This window comes from Podarcis tiliguerta (assembly GCF_965153285.1).
Source record: "Podarcis tiliguerta genome assembly, chromosome: Z".
Classification (NCBI taxonomy): Eukaryota; Metazoa; Chordata; class Lepidosauria; order Squamata; family Lacertidae; genus Podarcis; species Podarcis tiliguerta.
Genome location: NC_139553.1, coordinates 49,507,167 through 49,530,366, shown reverse-complemented (window position 1 = coordinate 49,530,366; position 23,200 = coordinate 49,507,167). Strand labels below are relative to the sequence as shown.

Here is a 23,200-nt window from a genome sequence, read left to right as displayed (position 1 = left end):
CTAGTCTTATACACGGCAAAATCTCCGCTTCTGAAAATTAGGGAGAGGTGGAATAGGGTCATGGAGACCCCAATTCTAACAACCATATGTGGAAGCTAGAAAAATTTAGCTAAGAAACCCAGAGTTTTTTTCCTTTTAGGAAGGCAAAAAAATAGAGCTTGGTTTTGGGAGTGGAGCACACAAGACGACTGTTTTCTTCAAAGAACCAAGATATTATTGAGAGACCAATTCCAAAGAACTTTTATATATGTTTGTACTTTAATGCCAGTGCCCATAAAAGTGAAATGTTGCTTACCCTTCTGATCTGATGGAGTCGGCTGCTGGGGATACGAATTGTAGAGGAAGAGATCAGCTGCAGGAGAGAAGGAAGAAGGCACAGACCTTTCAGATGTTACCTTTCTTTGGTTGGGCTGAAAACCGACACTCAATCAAGAACCTGGCACGCCACTTTGTAAAGACGGAAAGATGAGCCATCAATAATAATAAGTGCCCACAGAACTTGTATAGTAATAACACCAGGGTGGATAAAAATCAACTATATTTTAAAAAACAACAACAAAAAACAGATTTTTAAATTGGATTTTTTAAAAATTTACCAGGTTTTTCAGTGTCTTTTGGGGGTTTTTTACCACAAAAATAGGTTTAAAATTGGGGCTCATCTTATACATGGGTAGTGCTGAGGGTGTTTCTAAATTTGGAGTCCCCCATAGGGGGGCGACTTATACATGGGGGCATCTTATACACAGAAAATTTCGGTAAATCGGATTTTGAAAATAAAACGCTTTTGGAGGAAAATTCTTTCTAAAGATAGTTTTCTATTTAAGTGACATTATAGTCCAAAGGCTGCTCATCAGGAAAGAAGGATTCATTTAAAGCAGAGGTTGTCAAACTAAGGCCCGCGGGCTGGATATGGCCCACTGGGCTCATTAATCCGGCCCACGAACGTTGCAGGACCCTACCGCCCACTTGGTCAGTCCCCGCGCTAAACAGGCGCGTTGCAGAGGCCTGCCTCACCACACGGAAACTGACTTCCGCGACGCCCCTTGAGCAGGAGGAAGCGGTCGAGTGGGAAGGAAGCAGCAGCGGCGTGGAGGCTGCCTCCGCCACCAGGCCAGTGGCATGGCCTCTGTACTCCGCCAAGACAGGGGATGCCAACGCTGCCAAAGATGGGGAAGCGCCAGTGGCTGTGGCGTGAGTGGCATAAGAGGGGGGCATTCCGGAGGGGGGTGCTTTTGGGAGGCGGTGACTCCGGCCCCCAACAAGGTCAGGAGTGCTCTGATGGTGTTTCCTGCTTGACAACCATATGTCAGGAGTGCTCTGATGGTGTTTCCTGCTTGGCAGGGGGTTGGACTCGATGGCCCTTGTGGTCTCTTCCAACTCTATGATTCTATGATTCTAAGGTCTGAGGGAGAGTGGACTGGCCCCCTCCTGAAAAAGTTTGCTGATCCCTGATTTAAAGTTTTTCATGTGTGCTAAAACTCGAAGTTTTTTTAATATTAAAAAAATTAATTTAACCACAAGCATGGTTTACAAGCATGGGTCCATATGCTATCATGTTCTTGTTTTAGTGAAATATGAAGGAAATGATTAGTTTTCTTCTTCTAATCAAGTACAGCAGAAATGTTGTCCAAATATAAACAGTTAACTTATTAAACCTCACCATAATTTCATAATTATCTTTCAATGTATTTCTAATAGTTTAACCACATCAGTTAACAAACATGGATCCATGTACTATGCTATTGTTTTAGTAAAATAAATGGTTTAAATTGTTATGAAGGAAATGATTATTTTTCTCCTTCCAATCAAGTACAGCAGAAAAGTTGTCCAAACAGAAACAATGATCTGTTTATTTCTGATAGTAGAACCAATCAGTCATTTCTGATGTGACTGTAAAAATGACTCAAAATTTAAGATTCCAAAAAGGAAACCTTCCTCTGGTTCTCAATATGAAGAGGATGCCAGCAAGATTAAACCTTTCTGTAAAAAAATGATTTAAATCAAGTCTTACTTACTAGTGATTTAAATCATGATTTAAATCAAATCCACCCTGAAGAACACTAATATTTCCACAGCTGTAACCTCCCAAGGACTATGGATTATGGTAGATATGCATTCCACCCATTTTAATGTAGGAGAAATATACTACCACTCAGCCTCTACTCCAAGGCAGGTGGCCCTGAAAACTCCTTATTTTTATAGCATTGAAAGAATATTCATTCTTCTTAAAAGGAAAGAGGAATGGCAGTTTCTCTCATGCAGACGCAGTCAAACTCCATCATATAAATCTGTTGCAAAGGAAGGTAATATTACTCTGAATATTTTAACAACAATAGAACCTGAAAACACCTTCATTGGTGGCTAAGAAGAGTTGAAGCATTATTTATATGTGAAATTTCAAGTGCAAAACTTATTTTTCTCATCTTTGCTGTTCATCTGGTGGAGATGATTGACACTTTAGCCTACCATGCAGAGACTGATACTAAAGCTAATTCAATCTCGGGGCAAAATTAGCTGAATTAATCCCTGCCATTGAAAATGTTATCAGCTTGCCTCTTTGCAAGACAGAAAATTGCAAGTTTCTCATCTTGCAAAAAGTTATGGAAAGAGGAAATAAAGTTTACTGCATGCTCAACAATTCCAACCCTAAAAAAAGCTCAACAACTTGAATCCTAAAATAAGCTCAACAGCTTTGGGGCAAAAAATGTAAGAAAAGCTCAGCACTCAGCAGCATCAAGCCTAAAAAAAGCTCTATAACTTTGGGATAAAATCCTTAAAATCCTAAAAGAAGCTCAACAGCTTTGGGGCAAAACCGTAAAAAAATCTCAACAACTTCAATCCTGAGATATGTCATAATAGCTACGCTCCAGAGCAGAGTTTCTCAGTGGGCTGGCAGGGCATATTTCTATTTGCAGTTTCTATTTGTGTGATTACGTCGGGCGCGATGGGAAGCCTGGTCTCGAGTTGGAATTCTGCCCTGGTGGGAAACTGAGACGTGCAAACGGCAGCGATTGTAAAAAAACGATGTCTGGATCAGAAAAGAAGCCTGCGTACCCAAGAAGTAAAGAGGAGAGTTAACCCAGAGGAATTTAATTAATTTCCACGTAATATAGTCAGGAAGCATGCCCGACAACACTGTATTATATACAGACATATACAGCTCATTAAGAGACACCAGAGAGAACTTGCGCTCACACACATATATATATGTTTATGTTTACCAATGCTTACCATGCTGTGCCGGTTCACGACCGTTGTGCTGTTCCGGCGGGTGCGCAAGACGTGCGGCTGGAAGACCTGGGAATTATCACTGAAAGAAGCGAAAGTGTCTATTATGTTATGCAGGTGACTATCCTTCCCTTCCCACACTTTTCTCTCCCATCTGAATGTAGACTATCAACTTTGGAAGAGGCTGCTTGGTTTGTTCGGAAATGTGCCACATATATTGCTGGCTCTATATAAATACGTAGCTCCCATGCACAGCTAGCACAATATCACCTGTGGCACTCTGAATCCTGGCCACACTGCTGCCCTGCATCATCATCATCAATCTTTATTGCGGTCCAAAGACCCATTGAACAATTTCAGGACAAAATACTGTTGTGACAGCCAACCACAAAAGAAAGAGAAACCGAAGCGGTCGTTTTGTTATGTCTCAAGCATGAAGATCTTTGTTTCTTTTAACTTCCGAAAGAAACTTTGCCACAGCCAGTGCAATATCATTGGACCTGTCCTCCAAAAGATGTTTAATATGGGACGCTTCAGATTTTCCCGGCAGATTTGCCAGAAGGGGTTTGATCAGTTGGTCCCTTGCTTGCTTCTACTGCCCACATCACAGTAAAATATGCTTCATGCAATTGATGTCCTGAGAACATAAACAAAGCCAGTTCTGATAAGGGATGCCTCTCAGTCTACCATTCAGCACTTCTGATGGAAATACATTTAGTCTGGCTTGGTAAATAAACACTAATATGTTGGTACAGACAGGTTCCTAAGATATGAGGATATCTGAAAGTCGTACCTGTATTGGATTCCAGCTGCGACCGGGCTACAAATTACATAAGATCGGGATTGCAGGTCGCATGAAATGTCCCAAAATCTTTGCCTCAGGGATTCAAGGGCAGTATCATAGCTTTTCTGGATTTTCTGGCCATAGTTTTCAGCCATGGGCTGATAAACTCCTTGCTGGTTAAATGTAGAAGTAATCCCTCCCCCAGGCCAAGTACTGAGATCTTGCGCCTGTATCTCAGGGCAACCCACCATACTTTAGTGGAGAGTGGGCATTCACCTGTTTCCAAGAACTGAATTTGGGACACAGTTTGTGACCTGTAATAGGGACTGAAGAAACTTTGTGTGGAACCCATCTAACTTAGGAAATGAACTACTGCCATGCGCTCTACGTGGGGCTGCCTTTGAAGGTGACTTGGAAACTGCAATTAATCCAGAATGCGGCAGCCATACTGGGGACTGGGAGTGGCCACCAAGATCACATAACACTGGTCCTGAGAGACCTGCATTGGCTCCCAGTACATTTCCGAGGACAATTCAAAGGGTTGGTGCCTACCTTGAAAGCCCTAAACAGCCTCATCCTGTAAACCTGAAGGAGCATCTCCACCCCCACCATTCGGCCCGGACACTGAGGTCCAGCGCCAAGGGCCTTCTGGTGGTTCCCTCCCTGCGAGAAGCGAGGTTACAGGGAACCAGGCAAAGGGCCTTCTGGGTGGTGGCGTCTGCCTTGTGGAACGCCCTCCCAGCTGATATCAAGGCAATAAGCAACTATCTGACTTTTAAAAGATATCTTTTAAGGCAGCCCTGTTTAGGGAAGTTTCTTAATGTTTGATGCTGTCTTGTGTTTTTAATATTTGGTTGGAAGCCACCCAGAGAGGCTGGGGAAACCCAGCCAGATTGGGGGGGCATGGGGTGTATAAATAATAAATTGTTAGTATTATTAATTACTAATGGAATAGCAGTACAGTACATTGGCTAAGAGTATGAGCTGTGAGACAAGAAGCCGTCCATCTGAAACTACTATGAAGGCCATTCCACAGGTGCAATCCTCCATTCTCTCCCAAGACAGACGGATGCCAACAAAACAACAGAAGCCCCACTGATATACAGGTTAATTGCCCTTTGTAACAGACGTCTATAGCTGTGTTAGCCAAACTCGACACTCCAGCTGTTTTGGGACTACAATGCCCATCATCCCTGACCACTGGTCATGTTAGCTAGGGATGATGGGAGTTGTAGTCCCAAAACAGCTGGAGGGCCAAGTTTGGCCATCACTGGTCTATAGGATACCAGTTCCCTGTGACCTTAGGTAGCGTAAAGTAGAACAACATTCCAATGTCCTCTCCAGATCCTTTACAGTGGTACCTTGGGTTACAGATGCTTCTGGCTACAGACGCTTCAGGTTACAGACTCTGCTAACTCAGAAATAGTACCTCGGGTTAAGAACTTTGCTTCAGGATGAGAACAGGAATCATGCGGCGGCAGCAGGAGTCCCATTAGCTAAAGTGGTACCTCAGGTTAAGAACGGTTTCACGTTAAGAACAGACCTCTGGAACGAATTGTAAACAGAGGTACCACTGTATTTGTGCTTTAACTGTATGCTTTAAAGCAGGCATGGCCAAACTTGGCCCTAAAGCTGTTTTGGGACTACAAATCCCATCATCCCTAACTAACAGGACAAGAGGTCATGGATAATGGGAATTGTAGTCTCAAAACTGCTGGAGGGCCAAGTTTGGCCATGCCTGCTTTAAACCATGGGCAGGCAAACTAAGGCCCAGGGGCTGGATCCGGCCCAATCACCTTCTCAATCCAGCCCGCAGATGGTCCAGGAATCAGCATGTTTTTACATTAGTAGAATGTGCCCTTTTATTTAAAATGCATCTCTGGGTAATCTGTGGGGCATAGGAGGGTCAGGTCTGAGGGACAGTGGACCGGTCTCCTGCTGAAAAAGTTTGCTGACCCCTGCTTTAAACATTGATGCAAGTAGTCCGGAGGATAAAAACATTGTCAAGCAAATTTACATTCCTCAAACCTCTCTCTCTTTCGGCATACACAGGGTTTTCCCCCACAAATTTCATTGTGCGAAACTTGCATACCCCATGGCTAGAAGGTGAGAGAGGACCCTCTTACCACCAGAGCCTGTGTGCTGAGCAGACCTTCCCTAGCGAGTCAGGCCAACGGCTTAAAAACTCTTTTCTCCAGGGGAACCCTCAGTAGACCTGGCACATAAATCCGCTTTTAAGCATTCCATTGCACATACTATATTTTTCGCTCCCTAAGACGCCCTTTTTCCCCCTAAAAAGGGGAAATGTCCGTGCGTTATATGAAGCGAATGCTGCACGGAGGTGGAACGGATGGGAGGCATGGCTCCTGTCCATCCCTCCTCCGCAGCTCGCTTTTAAGCTGCAAAGCAGGAAAGGAGCCACTTACACAGGTGCAAAGCAAACACAGCGGGAGCCGTGTAATACGTCTGCCCCTGTGCTTGGCCGCCCCATTGGGATGGGCACGCGCGCACACATGCCACCCCCTTGGGACGACGATCACATGGGCGACATCCCACGTCCCCGCAGGCCATGTGCCGCCACACAAGACCCTCCCTCCGCCACTGGTCTTGCTGGGACAATAGTACCTTTCTTTACAGAAGTGTGAAATTTCAAGGGCAGCTGTGGTTTGGTCCTTGTGTTGTGTACGAAGGTGTGACTTTAAATGGGAACTGAATCAGATTCCTCCCTCATATGAAAGCCCCCAGAGCTCTCTGCAATGAACAAGAAGTCCCACTTCTTTTGGCTTTATTAAAATAATTGTGTAGGGCAAAACCATACAGTCCTTAGATCTAAGGGACTCAATGTGGAAAGCTCATATACAGTGGTACCTTGGGTTACAGATGCTTCAGGTTACAGACGCTTCAGATTACATACTCCACGAACCCAGAAATAGTACCTCGGGTTAAGAATTTTGCTTCAGGATGAGAAGAGAAATCGTGCTCTGGTGGCGCAGCAGCAGCGGGAGGCCTCTGGTACCTCAGGTTAAGAACAGTTTTAGGTTAAGAACGGACCTCTGGAACAAATTGAGTTCTTAACCAGAGGTACCACTGTAGTTTAGTACAACATTTGATTCAGAATATATTTTTTCTTGTTTTCCTCTTCTAAAAACTAGGTGTGTCTTATGGAATGAAAAATATTATATATTATATATTATATATCCATATGCTATCATGTTATTGTTATAGTGGAATACATGGTTTAAATGGTTATGAAGGAAATAATTTTTCTCCTTCCAATCAAGTAGTGTCCAAATAAAAATAATTTCATCATTATCTGTCTATGTATTTCTAATAATATAACCAAATCGGTCATTTCTGATGTCACTGTAAAAACAACTCTGAAAATTTATTCTTCCAAAAATGCAATCTTCCTCTGGTTGTCAATACGAAGAGGATGCCAGCAAGGTTAAACCTTTCTGTAAAAAAATGGATTTAAATCAAGCTTTACTGACCAGTGCTTTAAATCAAATCCACGCTGCTTTTCCTCCAGGGGAACCCCCAGCTCACCTGGCGCAAGAACTGCTTTTAAGCCTTCCATTGCACATATATATATACAGGCAAGGTGCCTATAAACAATATTCACATTTCTGCTCTGGGACTGTAAGCGTGGTCGTTGGGCATCCTATACGTCTCATAATTCCCACGTCGACCCTAAGTTCGGCTTCGTTGCGCATGATGGATCTTGGTCTCTTCGAGTCTCGAGTACGCCCATTCATTTCAAGCAGGTATGGCACAACCTGGCCCTCCAGCTGTTTTGGGACTACAACTCCCATCACTCCTAGCTAACAGGACCAGTGGTCAGGGATGATGGGAACTGTAGTCCCAAAGCAGCTGGCGGGCCAAGTTAGGCCACCACTACTCTAGATCAGGCATGGCCCAACTTGGCCCTCCAGCTGTTTGGGCACTACAACTCCCATTATCCCTAGGGTTGATGGACATTGTAGTCCCAAAGCAGCTGGAGGGCCAAGGGGCGGTGCTACCTCCGGGGGTGATGCCCCCTTTCTGCCCTTCCTGACCCCGATGCCCTTTTTAAAATAATAACCATTATTTTAAACAGTGGAAACAGTTGGTCCTAGCAAGTGTTAACCTCCCTTAATTCCAACCTGCTAATTGCCACCTGCCCAGGTTATAACTTGTCTGGATTAATTTTAAGATCAATTTTAATTAACTGATGTCTGTTTTTATGCATACTGTGTTGTTTTTACTATGTTAGCCGCCCCGAGCCTGGCCTCCGCCAGGGAGGACGAGATACAAATAAAAATTATTTATTATTATTATTATTCCTCCTGTGGCCAAGGGCCAGGCCCAAGAGGAGGAGGCGCCCTGCCCTCCCCTCACCCAGCCATGGCCCATCCCTCCATCCCCGACCACCGGCCCCGCGCGCGACGGAGGGCCCGTGCCGCACCTGAGCCCGTGGATGAGCGGGGCGCTGTTGGAGCGCCTCAGGCCGCCCCCCTCGCTCCCGGCCGGCGGCAGCTCCAGGTCCAGCTCCATCTTCTCGGCCTGGGCCATGGAGGCGGCGGCGGCGGGCCTGCTCACCGAGGGCGGCTCGGCTGCGGCTCCTCAGGCCCGGCCTCCCAGCTGCGGTGGAAGGAGCATGGCAGCGCCCGCGGAGGGCTTGCCCGGGGGAGGCGGCTCCTCCTGCCCGTCGTCGCCTCAGCTTCGCCTCCGGAGCGGCGTCGGAGCGCCTCCTCAGGCGGAGGCCGGCCAGCCGGTAGGCGTTGCGCACGCGCGCGCACGCGTACTGGATCGCCCGGCTGATGGGCGAGAGGAAAGGAAAGGGCTGCTCCTGCGCATGCGTGCGTCCTTCTCGCCGGAGCACAGCGTCGATGGGCCTCCTCAGGCGGAGGCGGGCCAGCCGGGAGGCGGTGCACATGCGGGTGTGTGCGCGCGCTGGCTGCTGGGAGAGGAGGGAACCGGTGGGCCGGCCCTTCACGCATGCACCCCGCTGCTCCTGCGCATGTCGGCCTCTGCGCGTGCGTACGTCTGGCCGGAGCACCTCCCAAGGAGGAGGAGTAGAGGGCGGGGGGAAAAGGGAAAAAACACGGGCGAGGGAAGGTGAGCCTTTTGATTTCGTCGCGGCGGCTCTCCCTTGCCGCTCCGCCCACAAGCGCGGTAACGCAGATTGGCTGCTTTACTTTGACGTCCCCCATGACAACGGGCCAATCCAGAAAGTGGCTTTTGCGGTGGAAGGGAGGGGCCGGTGGAGGAAGCGTCACGATTCCTTTCAGGGCTACGAGTTCGAGTCCCCGTTGCCTCTTTTGCCGGTGACTTTTATTTTTCGGGTATTATTACATTATTATTATTAGTCGCTTGTCACCTGAAGGTCTCTAGGTGACTTGCAGCAAATAAAAATGTATTATCAGGGTGTATAAAAATCAATGCTTTCTTTTGGTTTTTTTTTTAATCGGATTAATTTATTTATTTTCATAAAATTCTGATTTTTTTTAATCGGATTTTTAAAATTTAAATCGGATTTTTAAAATAAAATGCTTTGGGAGGTAAAAATCTTTCTAAGATTTATATTCTTTTTTTCCTTTTTTTAATTTTATATGCTCAATTGAAATAAATAAAAGAAAGCTTCCTTATCATCCATTAATATAAAATTATAAAGCAAATCAACCTAAAGGGGATAAAATCTAATATAATAAAATAAAGAATATCTTTCCATCCACTACATATTTCACATATTCATTATTATCTGATTGCCAAAACTTGTCAGGTTGTTATCAAACCCAAAAGTATACATAAATATTTAATTATCTGTGTTCTTGATTCTTATTATCACCTATTACAGATAATAAATCACAAGATGAAAGATGAAAAAATATTTTGTAATAATTCCGGTGGCACCTTAAAGATCAATTAAATATAAGCTTTCAAGGTATGAGCTTTCATGTGCAATACTCACTTTGTTGCTGGGAATCATTTGTCAGATACTCTGAAGCAGAGGTTGCTATTATTATCATAGTTATTATAATATTTATATTATTATTATTTTAGTATTATTTTTATCTGTAATAACTATTACAGATATTATTCATATGCTACAACAGCGTTTAGACTGCAACAATTATTTTTCATATATATTTTAACACGCGTTTTGTTTTGTTTTATTTCCGACAAATTGTCCAACAACTCTGCATATTCAACTGATTTTGGAATCCATCCTGTCCTAGAAGGAACATGGTCACTTTTCCAATGTGGAAACATTCTTTTGCTGGCTTCTGATTTTCGATGAGTTTGATTGATGGGCAATAATCAAGATACAGTGGTGCCCCGCAAGACGAATGCCTCGCAAGACGGAAAACCTGCTAGACGAAAGGGTTTTCCGTTTTGGAGGTGCTTCGCAGGATGAATTTCCCTATGGGCTTGCTTCGCAAGACGAAAATGTCTTGCGATTCCTGGGGTTTTTTTTCCGCTCCCCACCCCCTTTTTCTAAGGCACTAAGCTGCTAATAGCCTTTCAGCAGCTAATCCGCTAATCCCTTAAGCCTTTAATAGCCGCTAATAGCCGCTAAACCGCTAATAGTGCTGATCCGCTAATGGGCTTGCTTCGCAAGACGAAAAAACTTGCGAGGCACCACTGTACGTCTTTGATGTACCAATGCAATACAGTCAGAACATATGAATTTGCAGCAGAAGCTTTCTTGTTTGGTATTTTAGGACAAGATCTGCCGAAAGAAACTGTTAAGTTGTGGGTGAACATATCAGACAACACAGTGATTCTTCAAACAGCTCTTGCTTATTCAGAGGCCAGAACAGAACTGAGCTGAAGGGTTCAGTCAGCCTGCTTATATAGAGCTCCAGTACACATAATCGTAACAACTTTTCTAAAACTATCCAATCACTGAACGTCACTTTCGATCCCATATTTGCATAACTACAGTATCCCCCTGCTGGCCCAGGGTGAGAACTTCAGTACATAACACCCCTCCCCACCGAGATAAGGCGTTAGTTACAATCATAATGGTTTCCTTATATACAGCACTACACGTAAAGGTTCAATTAGGCACAAAAGCATATCGGTTACATTTCACCTACTTCCATTAGGCCAACAATATTACATGTCCAACAACATAGTCCTTTAAATAAGTTGGGCGCTGGGAAACTCTGCCAGACTGCCGGGGAGCGATACCCAGGTCCAGGGGCCTGCCCGATTCTTGCTGAGGCTGTGGCGCGACCCTAGGTGGCGTTGAAACCAAGTCCCCTGGATCCGCTGCTGTGGGTGGAACATCCGCAAGTGGAGTTGGCGGAATGTCAGGCATGGCAGTGGTCTGAGTCTGTGGGAAGTCCGGCAAACCCTCTGAAGCAGCTTGGTTCGGCTCCGCACCTGCACTTTGTGAGAGAGGTGTAGGTGGAGTCTCGCCATCTGTAAGTGTCTGTTCTGGATCCATGAGCACAGTTGGCACTGCAGTAGTGTCCAAGTCCCCAACCCTGCGCCTAAGCTGGTCTAAGTGCCACAAGCGTCCGTCTTCGAGTGCCACCTGGTATGAGCGAGGTCCAGTGACTCCCACTACTGTGGCTGGCACCCAAGGAATGTCCCCCACAAAGTTCTGTGCAAATACCTGGTTTCCTGGAACAAATGACCATGGCGCATTGGCACAGCCTGGGGGTTTGGCCATGGCAAAGTCCGGGTGCAGCCGGTCGAGAGGAGGTCTGAGGCGGCGGCCCATAAGCAGTTTGGCAGGACTCCGCCCTGTGGCCGCATGAGGGGTGATGTGTTGCACAAACAAGTATTCAGCAACCCGCTCATGCCAGTCTCCCTGGTCCAGGTGCGCCAGTGCCTCTTTTGCCGAGCGCACCTGTCAGAGCTGGCTCCAGGTCCCAGCTCACAGAGGACCAACGCTAGCCGGTAGTAATACACAAATGTCTTTATTGAAGTACAGTTTCCATTTTCAAACCGGAGCGCCCCAGCTCTACGTCTAGGGTTTAGACCGGCGAAGCTCCATCTGAATCTCCGCCCCCTGTACACCAGTTTAAGACTCTAGCCTTACTCCACCTCTTCCGTCTCTCCTTTCTCCTCTGGGTCCTGCTACCCCCCGGGGTCCCTTCCTTCCTGGATTCTTCCGACGCAGACGTAGACCCCCCTGACTCCTCCCGCTCTCTTCGGCGGGCTTTGGGACCTGGCTCCCTATCCGGGCTGCCAACTGCGCCGCCCTCCTGTACATTTGAACTTGGCGCGCGCGCGCAGCCTTCAACCTTCCTCTCGACCGTTTCCTCGCTCTCCGATGGAGGCGTGGCCAATCCTGGCTCATGTCCTCCCGCTGGGCGCGCGCCGCCTGATCCCGATGCCTGGGACTCCTCCCCCCTTCTGCACTCTGGTGTGGACGCTGGTCCTGATTTCCAACTGCTGCTCTCTGAGTCCCCCCTGGCCCCTTCTTCCTGGGGTGTCCCCCTAGGAACCCCCCTTGCTCTGACCACGGGAGCCCCTTTCTGTGAATCTTCCGATTCGCTGGAGAGACTCGGAGACCTCGGACCGCTGTCCTCGCTGACATTTCCTTCGGACTCCTCCCCCTCGCTCTCCATTTCCTCCCTTTCCTGTGCCTCTGCTCCTGAACCCCTGACAGCACCATTCTCTCCGCTTGCCCGTTGCTGGATGGATGAAACGGTGCCGTTAGGGCATGGCGGATGCCCAGTCCCAAAAGGTACCACTCAAAAGTGCCTGACATGAACTGCGGTCCGTTGTCAGAGACGAGGACATCAGGACACCCATGCGTTGCAAAGAGGCCTTGCAGCACCCGGATGACCGCCTTGGTAGGGGTGGAGGGCATTAGGGCCACCTCCAGCCATTTGGAATAGGTGTCCACCACTACCATAAAGGGCTGGCCCCGAAAGGGGCCGGCCAGATCGATGTGCACCCTCGACCAGGGTGTCTTGGGCATCTCCCAGGTGTGTCCCTTAGCTGCCAGTGGCGCAGGCCTCAATTCTTGGCACGCTTGACAGGCGAAAACCCAGTAAGTGATGGCATCGTCCATGTTAGGCCACCAGACGTAACACCGAGCCAACGCTTTCATTTTTATGATTCCTGGGTGGCCAACGTGCAGAGCCACAAGGATGCGTTGACGGAATCTTTGGGGAATCACAACGCGGTCTCCCCAAAGCAGACAGCCGCGATGAGCCGAGAGTTTGTCTTGTCTGGTTGTGAAGGGCTGGAACTCCGATGCAAAAGGCCCTTGTGGCCACCCTCTCCACACCCAGTTGAGCACACGGCTGATGGTGCGATCCTGGGCAGATGCGGAGGCCACAGTGGCAGCTGATACAGGCGCTGCCGGAAGATCCTCAATCAGGAGGAGCGATGAAGCAGGAGCCAGGCCTTTCACAAACACTGGAAGAGGGCAACGGCTGAGGGCGTTGGTATGGCCCATCAATTTCCCTGGGCGATGGATGAGCCGGTAGTGGTAGGCAGCCAGAAAAACAGTCCATCACAGCATGCGCGGTGAGGAGGCCCAGGAGCGGCTTGTTGTCGGTGATGAGGTCGAAAGTCCTGCTGTAGAGGTATTCATGGAACCTCTTCACTCCAGCCACAAGTGCCAGTGCCTCCTTGTTGAGCTGGCTGTAATTCCGTTCAGTCGGAGATAGCGTCCTGGAAAAGCAGGCGAGCAGTGCTTCTCTTCCGTCTGGAAAACGGTGACTAAGGACAGCGCTGATGCCAAAAGGTGAGGCGTCGCAGGCAAGGACCAGCGGCCTGGCTTCACTGTACTGTACCAGCACACTGTCCAATGAAAGGAAAGCCTTGACTGCGTTGAAAGCCGCCGTCTCCCGATGACCCCAGGACCAAGGCGTTTTTGTGCTGAGGAGTCGGTGAAGAGGCTCAGCCACCGTGGCTTTGTGGGGCAGGAACATGTTATAAAAGTTCAGCAGTCCCAGGAACGCCTGCAACTCCGTCTTGTTCTTTGGGATGGGGGCCTGCTGGATAGCACGGATCTTGGATGTCGTCGGGTGAAGGCCGGAGACGTCGATAAGATAGCCCAGGAACTCCACCTGTGGAATGGCGATCTGGCACTTCTCCCTCTTTACCTTGAGTCCGGCCTCCTGGTACCTGGTCAGCATGGCACGGAGGCGATCAAACAGCTGCTGGTGTGAGTCTGCGGATACCAAGACGTCGTCAAAATACGGTACCACGCCTGGAAGCCCTTGCAGGAGACGCTCCATAAGGCTTTGGAAGATGCCAGGAGCCACACTCACCCCGAACTGCAACCGGCGGCAACGGAATGCCCCTCGGTGGGTGACGATCGTCTGGGCTTCAGCAGTGGCATCATCGACGGGCAGTTGTAGATAGGCTTGGGCAAGGTCCAGCTTAGCAAAGAACTTACCCTCACCCAGGGAATGCAGCAGGTGTTGAACAACAGGAACCGGGTAAGTGTGCTGCTGAAGTGCCTTGTTGATTGTGCACTTGTAGTCGGCGCAGATTCTCACCGACCAGTCTGGCTTGACAGGGGTGACGATGGGGGTTTCCCACTTGGCATGGTCAACCGGCTCCAAAACGCCTTGGACAATCAGCTTGTCCAGTTGTTTGTCCACCTTAGCCTTGAAAGCAAAAGGAACCCGGCGAGGCTTTAGCTTGATGGGGGCGTACCTGTATATTGCCCCAAAGTACCGTCAAAAACCTCGGCAAAGTCTTTGACCAGACTCTCAGTCTCTGCATTAGAGATGCAGTTGATGCCGGTGACTTCCAGGCTGAGGGCATCAAACCAGTCTAGCCCTAGGAGACTTGGCCACTGACCTTCGACCACCACCAGTCGGAGCAGGCCCGAAAAATCCTTGAAGGCAATCCGGAACCGGCCAACGCCTACCACGGGAATGTCGTTTCCCTGGTAGTCTCTCAGGTGTACGTGGTGAGAGTCAAGTTGCCTTTTAGACACTCTGGGTACCAATCTTTTGATGGTGCGCCAAGACACGATGGACAGGGCAGACCCGGTGTCGATCTCCATGTCACATGGAGCTCCTTCAATGAGAACCGTGACGTTCAGCTTGCGTCGCGTAGGCGAGTCCGTTTAGCCAATTGTGGTTCCAGACGGGCAGTGGCAGTTGTTGAGAGCGAAACAGCTTTCCTTGGCAGACTGGAGTGAAGACTTGGACTTGTGAGTCGGTGAAGGTGGGGTGCCGGACGGAGCTGATCAGCAGACCTTAGCGATGTGGCATCTTCTGGAACACTTCCGACAGATGGCGTCTCTGAATCGACACTTGGTACGGGAATGGTTGCCTCCACAGCTGGCACATTCCGCTTGGCCCTTGGACTTCTGTTGGAACTTCCTGCACTCCCGCTTTGTCTGGTGCACGTCATCGTCTTCACTGGAGGATGCCTCATCACTGCTGGCCTCTTTGTGATGCACTGGAACTGGCTTCCTAGTAAGACGCGGGCTGCTGGCCTTGCGGATCTCCTGGGCGGAGCGTTCAGCAGCTTCCGAGGCCACGGCCTCCTCAATGGCTTTCTGCAGCGTGAGGTCTGGCCTGGCGAGGAGACGCCGTTGAAGACGGATGTCCCGGACCCCACAGACGATTCGATCCATCAGGGCATCGTCTAAGTCTCGGAACTCGCAGTGCATTGCAGCCTGTCGCAGGGCGGTGGTGTAGTTGTTAATTGACTCCCCCTCTGCCTGGTTCCGGTGATAGAACGCATGGCGGGCAGCAATCTTGGACAGCTTTGGCACGTAGTGGTTGCGGAGCTTCTCTTGAATCGAGTCCCACGGTGCTGCCTGGACTGCTTCAGGTACAACCAATGCTCAGGCCATCTCAAACACCTCAGGCCCACAGAGGCTGAGGAATAGGCCCCGCTTCCGCTCCTGTGATACTTCTGTCAGCTCATTGGCTTGGAGGTAGCAGTTGAACTGAGCGAGGTAGGAGTCCCATAATTCAGAGGCTGGCACAAACAGTGGTAGAGGCACAAGTGAAGCCATGATTCCAATGCCAGCATGGAGGGTGATGGGTGGAACACAGTGCTCTAGCCAGAACAGTCAGCTCTGAATTGGTTCTGTTTTCGCTCAGTGATTCAGCTCAGTGATTTCGCTCAGTGATTCAGCTCAGTGATTCAGCTCTGCTCAGAGGGTGGCCGCATCTGGCTGTGCTCTGATGTCCATCGATCCCACCTTCGTCGCCAGTGTTTAGTTGTGGGTGAACATACCAGACAACACAGCGATTATTCAAACAGCTCTTGTTTATTTAGAGGCCAGATAAGAACTGAGCTGAAGGGTTCAGTCAACCTGCTTATATAGAGAGAGCTCCAGTACACATAATTCTAACAACTTTTCTAAAACTATCCAATCACTGAACGTCACTTTCGATCCCTTATTTGCATAACGATCTACAGTATCCCCCTGCTGGCCCAGGGTGAGAACTTCAGTACATAAGAGAAACAAAGGACATTATTCATGTATGCTATGACAGCTGCAAGAATTTTAATAGCTCAAAACTGGAAGACCGGAGAAGTCCCATCAAAAGCACAATGGCAAGAAAAGTTGGTGAATTATGCAGAGTTAGCAAAGTTAATGAAAAATTGCGTGAAAGGGATAATAGTGACTTTGAAAAATAATGAGAATCTTTCACGATATATTGCAGAAACAGAAAAAAGAAATGGTCTCACTGGCAGGATTTAAATGAGCATTTACAACTTTATTTACAGAGAACAAGAAGTACATTGCATTCAAACAGCAGAATGTATCGTTGGATGTAATAAATCAGAAATGGTAGTAGAGGGAAGTCAATAGAGAGGAAGAGGGAATGGAAAAGGTAAGTTTAGTAATGATATTTGATATTTATTTTGAGAAAATAAATTTAATAAAAAACATTTCTTTAAAAATTGATCCACTGTCCCTCAGACCTTGTGTGGGGCTGGACTATATTTTGAAAAGAAAAAGAAAGAAAGAACAAATTCCTATGCCCCACAAATAACCCAGATATGCACTTTAAATAAAAGCACACATTCTACTCAAGTAAAAACACACTGATTCCCAGACCATCCGCCGGCCAGATTGAGAAGGCGATGGGGCCGGATCTGGCTTCCGGGCCTTAGTTTGTCTACCCATGCTTTATTCCTATACTTTCTTAGATGCACTTGAAGCCAATTTAAAAAGAACTACTGTGTGACGTTGCAAAATTGTTTGCCATTGTCAGGGCACTGCCATCGGCAGCACAAGAGGTGCCAAGGCTCTCTGAAGTAGAGAGAGACGTAACACCTGAAGAGGGAACCAGTAGGGGGCGAACAGGAATGTCAAGGGAAGGAGAGTCGGAGGAATGGCTCAGAGATGCTTCCAGCGAAAACAGTGGGGATGTCTCAGGTCCTCCTATAGGGACACCCGTTCCTCGCCGGAAACTGTCACGCAGAGAGTCCAGAAGACGTGTTTCCGTTAAGGAGCTTTTATGTTGGAAACGTTTCCGAAAGCAACCACTTTCGGATTCTGCTAGCGACTGACGCAGCCATGCTGGAGGGGCTCCGTCACAGGCAGAGGTTTGAGAAACTGTTCAAACTCTGAGGGATTTGCAGTTTACACACAAGCAGCTCTTCATCCCATCACAGCAATCCGAAAGTCTCCGACAGCTAGCTTGTGCCAGGGAGAGGCATCATGAGCGAACCAGCCGGAACTGGAGGGGCAGCTGGAGGAGGTCCAAGCCTGGAAGAAAGGTACAGGACGTTGGAGATCCAGCTTGCCTTGCAGACGGCGAGGCTGGAAGAGAGGAGGGCTCAGGATGCAGAAAGGGGGAAGGAGAAAGCCACCCCACTCAACAGAAAGATGCCAGGATTGGTGCAGAAATTTGGGGGGGACCCCAGAAACTATCATGCCTTTAGGACAGAGATGCAATACGCTCTCAATCTGCAATTTGATGACTTCCCTGATGAGGAATCGCGAGTGGCTTTTGTAATTAGCCATCTCGAATCAGGGGCGAAGGACTGGGTTAGACCCTTGATGGCAGCAAATAATGAGATCCTAAAGGACACAAGGAAGTTTTTTCGTGCCATGGACCTGATGTTTTCCAGCGACATTGAGCAGGGAGGGGTGCGAAGGCAGTTAATGGCTTGCAGACAGGGAAACAGGACTGTCCGTGAGTACTGGACTGAGTTCACTATGCTGATTCATAGATTGGGGTGGGACTTGTCTTCTGAGCCCATTCAGATGCTTTTCGAAGAAGGTCTGTCTTCGTCCTTGAAAGATGAACTTTCCCGGACCCCCAGAGCGGAGTCTATGGACCAGCTGACTAAAGCCGCGCTGGCCATAGGGGCGCGCCAGGAAGCGAGGGCTTTGGAGAAGCGGGAGGGGAAAGGAGAACGTTGGAGGGAGCTCCGCATTCCAGACATTCCAGAGCAGCCTTTCCCGCCGGCAGAGCCGATGGAAGTGGGAACAGCGCGTGCGCGCGCAGTTTCAAACATCGGTGAAGGGCGGAAGAAGGAGGGAAAGGGCGGGAAGAAATGTTATCTCTGCCAACAGCCAGGACACTTTGCCAGAGTCTGTCCACGGAGAAAGGAATGGCAAGGCATGGCAGGAGCTGTTGGGGGAGAGGAGGAGGAAAGCACGGAGCAAGTAAAAGCCAACGCCTGGCTGCCGTCGGGGCACAGCAGCCAGGCTCAAAAGCAGTGAGAGTGCCCGCACCAGAACCTCCCAGACCTGCTCTAGTGATAGAGGTGTTGCTAGAGCTGCCAAACGGACATCCTCTACAGATCAAGGCCCTTCTGGATTCAGGCAGCTCATGTAATTTCATGAGTAAGGAGTTCGCAGCTGAGCACCAGATACAAACCCTCCCCTTAAGTAAACCCCTGCAGGTAACCACGATTGACGGCAGAGAGTTGTTGGGAGGAGAAGTGAACCAACAGACAGTCCCCATGACAATGAGGGTGGCAAGGCACACCGAGCGGATAGCGTTTAATGTGGCCACCTTGGGAGGAGCTCCCATAATTTTGGGGATGAGCTGGCTGGCACTACACGATCCTCTAGTGGGCTGGCACCAGAGGGTGGTCTCCTTTGGGTCAGCGCATTGCCTAGAACACTGCAAGCAGGGAAAGGATCCAGGGGGAGCCAAGCTCACCCTAGCTGGGATGGAGGTAATGAAGCAAGGGGAGGTGCCTCCGCAATATGCAGATCTGAGCAACGTATTTAGCGAAAGGGAAGCGGACAAACTGCCGCCGCATAGACCCTTTGACTGTCAAATCAACCTACTCCCTGGGGCTCAACTCCCAGTGGGCAAGCTGTACGCCATGTCAGACAGGGAGATGCAGGAGCTGAGGGAGTTCATTGACAAAAACCTGAAGAGGGGTTTCATCAGAGAGTCCCGAGCGGTGGGGGGCAGCCCAGTGTTTTTTGTGGACAAAAAAAACACAGATAAGCCGAGGCTTGTAGTGGACTTCAGATCCCTAAATGCCGTGTCGGAACCCCTGGCTTTTCCTATGCCCCGAATTGATGACATTCTGACCAGGGTAAGGAAGGGGAAGATTTTTACAAAACTGGACCTGCGGGGGGCGTACAATCTGATACGGATAAGGAAGGGGGATGAATGGAAGACCACCATGTTCACCCCTTTGGGAGCATTTGAATACCTCGTAATGCCCTTCGGTCTCCAAGCCGGCTCCGCATGTTTTCAAAGTTTTATCAACCACGTCTTGGGACCTTTGCTCTACAAGAATTGTGTGGCCTTTTTGGATGACGTGTTGGTGTATTCGGAAGATGAAGAGCAGCATGTGAGGGACGTGAGAGAAGTGTTGGGCCGGCTGCAAGCCAATCAGCTGTGGGTGAAACTGGAGAAGTGCCAGTTTCATGCCAAGGAGGTGGAATTCCTGGGGTACCACTTGTCAGACAAAGGATTGGCCATGGATCCAGGCAAGGTCCAGGCGGTGCTGGAATGGAAGACACCGAAGACCAAGAAGGATGTGCAAAGGTTCCTGGGGTTTGGGAACTTTTATCGGAAGTTCATCAAGAATTTTGCACACTTGACAGCGCCCATCACCGACTGCCTCAGTAGCAAGAAGAAATTTGTTTGGACGGCGGAGGCGGAGAGAGCTTTTGAAGAACTGAAAAGGGCTTTCGCTTCGGAAGAACAACTTCTGCATGTGGACCTACAGAAGCCCATGAGAGTGGAGACAGACGCGTCAGACAGAGCGGTGGGGGCGGTGCTTCTTCAGCCGGGAAGAAATACGTCGGAGTGGAGACCGTGTGCCTTTTTCTCGAGGAAGCTGAATAAGTCCGAGCGGAACTACACGGTGTATGACAGGGAACTACTCGCCATTCACGAAGCGTTCCGGAGGTGGAGACATTTATTGATTGGGGCACAACACAAGGTGCAAGTGTGCACCGACCACAAGAATTTGGAGTATTGGAGAACAGCTCGAGTACTCAACCAACGACAAGTGAGATGGGCACAGGAATTTTCCAAATTCCACTTCGAGATTTGTTATGTACCAGGCCCAGAGAACGTCAGGGCGGACGCTCTCTCACGCAAACCAGAGTACTTGGAGGGGGAGGGGGCAATCGAAGAAAGACATGTCATTCCTGAGGACCGCTGGGTGTGTGGGGCGGCGCTGGTGGGGAGACGAGAACTGGTAGAAGAAACTGAAAATGACGAATATGCCCAAAATAAGCTCAGAGGTCTCAGGGGAGAGGGTGAGAGCCCGGAGGGTTTTGAAGAAAGAAATGGGGCATTGTATTACAAAGGGGCACTGTATATACCAGAAGGTGAATTGAGAGGGAGGGTACTCAAGCAGTTGCATGATAGTCCCACGGCGGGACATTTTGGACAACACAAGACCATGTGGATGGTCACCAGGGAATTTTGGTGGCCCAAGGTGAGGGAAGATGTAAAGGAGTATGTAAGAGGGTGTGACCAATGCCAGAGGGCCAAGGGGGAAAGAAGGGCGCCGGCAGGGTTATTAGAACCACTACCCACGCCAGAACGGCCTTGGGAGGCGGTATCAATAGATTTTATGACGGATCTGCCCAAATCCAAAGGGAAAACGGCCATCATGGTAGTAGTGGACCTGTTGACTAAGATGTGCCACTTTGTAGCATGTTCACATGCAGTCACAGCGGAAGAAACAGCGAAGTTGTTTGTAGAACACATCTTCCGGCTGCATGGCGCCCCCTTGAGGGTTATCTCAGACCGCGGGAAACAATTTACTTCCAGGTTCTGGAGGAAGCTCATGAGCTTGCTGCACGTGGAAGTCAATTTCTCGACGACCCGGCACCCTGAAACCAACGGGCAGGCGGAAAGAGCAAATAGCATCCTCCAACAATATCTGAGGTGTTATGTCAATGACAGAGAGAATGATTGGGTCGAAAAGCTGGCGCTGGCAGAATTTGCCTACAACAATGCGGAGCATGTATCCACAGGGATGAGCCCCTTTTTGGCCAATTACGGGTGTCACCCCAGGGCATTCCCGGGGGAGGGAGGCGAGAGATGGAGCGTCCCAGCGGCCGAACATTTTGTAGAAGAGATGGAAGCGATCCATCGTCAGCTTCAGCTCAACTTAGAAAGGGCCAAGGCACAATATAAGAAGCAGGCAGACAAGAACAGGAGGGAAGGTGAAACAGTAAGGGTGGGGGATCAGGTGTGGTTGTCCACCCAAGGGTTGCCGTTCAAAGGGGGTTGTAAGAAATTAAGACCCAAGAGATTGGGACCCTTTGAGGTCATTCAGCAGGTCAACCCAGTGGCTTTCAAACTCCGGTTACCCAACCACATGAAATTGCACCCAGTGTTCCACAGGTCGTTACTGTCACCGTACAAGGGGGGAGGTGAAGGGGAGTACAACAGGGGACCAGTCTTGGAAGAGAGGGAGAGCAGTAACCATGTAGCGGAAATCCTCGATTCCAGGTGGAAGGGCAATCAGGTGGAGTATTTAGTGGCGTGGGAAGGGGAACCGGAGTCGGAAAACACTTGGGTGACAGCAGAGGAGGTCAATGACGAGGTTTTAACAGAAACGTTCCACCAAAGATTCCCGAGGAAACCACAGCCGGCAGCAAGGTTTAGGAGGGAGTATTTCGGCACCACAGACGAGGAAGAGGAACTGGAAGGATTCGCGGAGTCGGAGTTGGAAGAAGGAACGGACTCAGACGACGAGGAGTACCGAGAGACTAGGAACCGCAACAAGTGGAGAAAGGTGTTCGAAACTTCAGACGATGAGGAAGGTTCTTTCCGGGGTTTTGCCTCCTCCCAACCCGAAGGGGAGGAGACGGGAGGGGGTGAAGGGGGCCCTGGAGGGGAGGTGGATGTCAGGGCACTGCCATCGGCAGCACAAGAGGTGCCAAGGCTCTCTGAAGTAGAGAGAGACGTAACACCTGAAGAGGGAACCAGTAGGGGGCGAACAGGAATGTCAAGGGAAGGAGAGTCGGAGGAATGGCTCAGAGATGCTTCCAGCGAAAACAGTGGGGATGTCTCAGGTCCTCCTATAGGGACACCCGTTCCTCGCCGGAAACTGTCACGCAGAGAGTCCAGAAGACGTGTTTCCGTTAAGGAGCTTTTATGTTGGAAACGTTTCCGAAAGCAACCACTTTCGGATTCTGCTAGCGACTGACGCAGCCATGCTGGAGGGGCTCCGTCACAGGCAGAGGTCTGAGAAACTGTTCAAACTCTGAGGGATTTGCAGTTTACACACAAGCAGCTCTTCATCCCATCACAGCCATTCTTGCTAATTTGACAGAAATTCAGCAAGGTGTTGAACGGTTGATGGAAGCCTACCCAGAAGATATTGACCTGAAACTTTGGCACTTTCACCTGTATGTGAGACAAAGCCATAGGCTTACAGCAGAGCCCTCTCTGTTTCATTCAGACATTTATCAAATTATATACAAGGGAAAAAATCAGATGACCTTTCTAATGTGGAAGCAATATTGCAGCTATTTTTTAGCCTTGTGGTTACTAACTGCTCAGGAGAGAGGAGTTTTTCAAGACTCAAAAGAATGAATTAAGGGCCACAATATAATTTGTAAACTCAAGGTTGTTTTTTTAAAGAATAACATTACAGTGGTACCTCGGGTTACATACGCTTCAAGTTACAGACTCCGCTAACCCAGAAATAGTGCTTCAGGTTAAGAACTTTGCTTCAGGATGAGAACAGAAATCGGGCTCTGGCGGCGCAGCAGCAGCAGGAGGCCCCATTAGCTAAAGTGGTACTTCAGGTTAAGAACAGTTTCAGGTTAAGAACAAACCTCCAGAACGAATTAAGTACGTA

The 23,200-nt window shown here is 49.0% G+C and overlaps 2 protein-coding genes across 9 annotated transcripts in view; both read right to left on the bottom strand.

The window, feature by feature from the left end:
- LOC310669109 (P2R1A-PPP2R2A-interacting phosphatase regulator 1-like) overlaps positions 1-9,012 on the bottom strand; it is a 74,081-nt gene extending 65,069 nt beyond the window's left edge. For 7 of the 8 annotated variants that reach the window (XR_014507014.1, XR_014507015.1, XR_014507016.1 and 4 more), the window contains exons 1-3: positions 8,457-9,004; positions 3,232-3,310; positions 296-352 (exon numbers count right to left, since the gene is read on the bottom strand). Coding sequence is in view for 5 of the 8 variants with exons in the window: in XM_083422700.1 (XP_083278826.1) it covers positions 296-352; positions 3,232-3,310; positions 8,457-8,563 (243 nt within the window). In the remaining 3 variants the exon portion in view is untranslated. Of the gene's footprint in view, positions 1-295; positions 353-3,231; positions 3,311-8,456 lie in introns of all 8 variants that reach the window. The other variant, XM_083422697.1, reaches the window with a different exon arrangement.
- Positions 9,013-14,700: 5,688 nt separating this feature from the next.
- Positions 14,701-15,891, bottom strand: LOC310669183 (uncharacterized protein). Its single transcript, XM_083422757.1, has 2 exons — positions 15,018-15,891; positions 14,701-14,904 (listed from the first exon to the last, which is right to left on the bottom strand). The coding sequence occupies exon 1, from the start codon at positions 15,597-15,599 to the stop codon at positions 15,171-15,173; it is 429 nt and encodes a 142-aa protein (XP_083278883.1). The 5' UTR covers positions 15,600-15,891; the 3' UTR covers positions 14,701-14,904; positions 15,018-15,170.
- Positions 15,892-23,200: the final 7,309 nt, after the last annotated feature.

What these genes read in the sequence shown, in the direction of transcription:
- LOC310669183 (XM_083422757.1), bottom strand. Translation starts at nt 15,599, where the DNA reads ATGCACTGCGAGTTCCGAGACTTAGACGATGCCCTGATGGATCGAATC.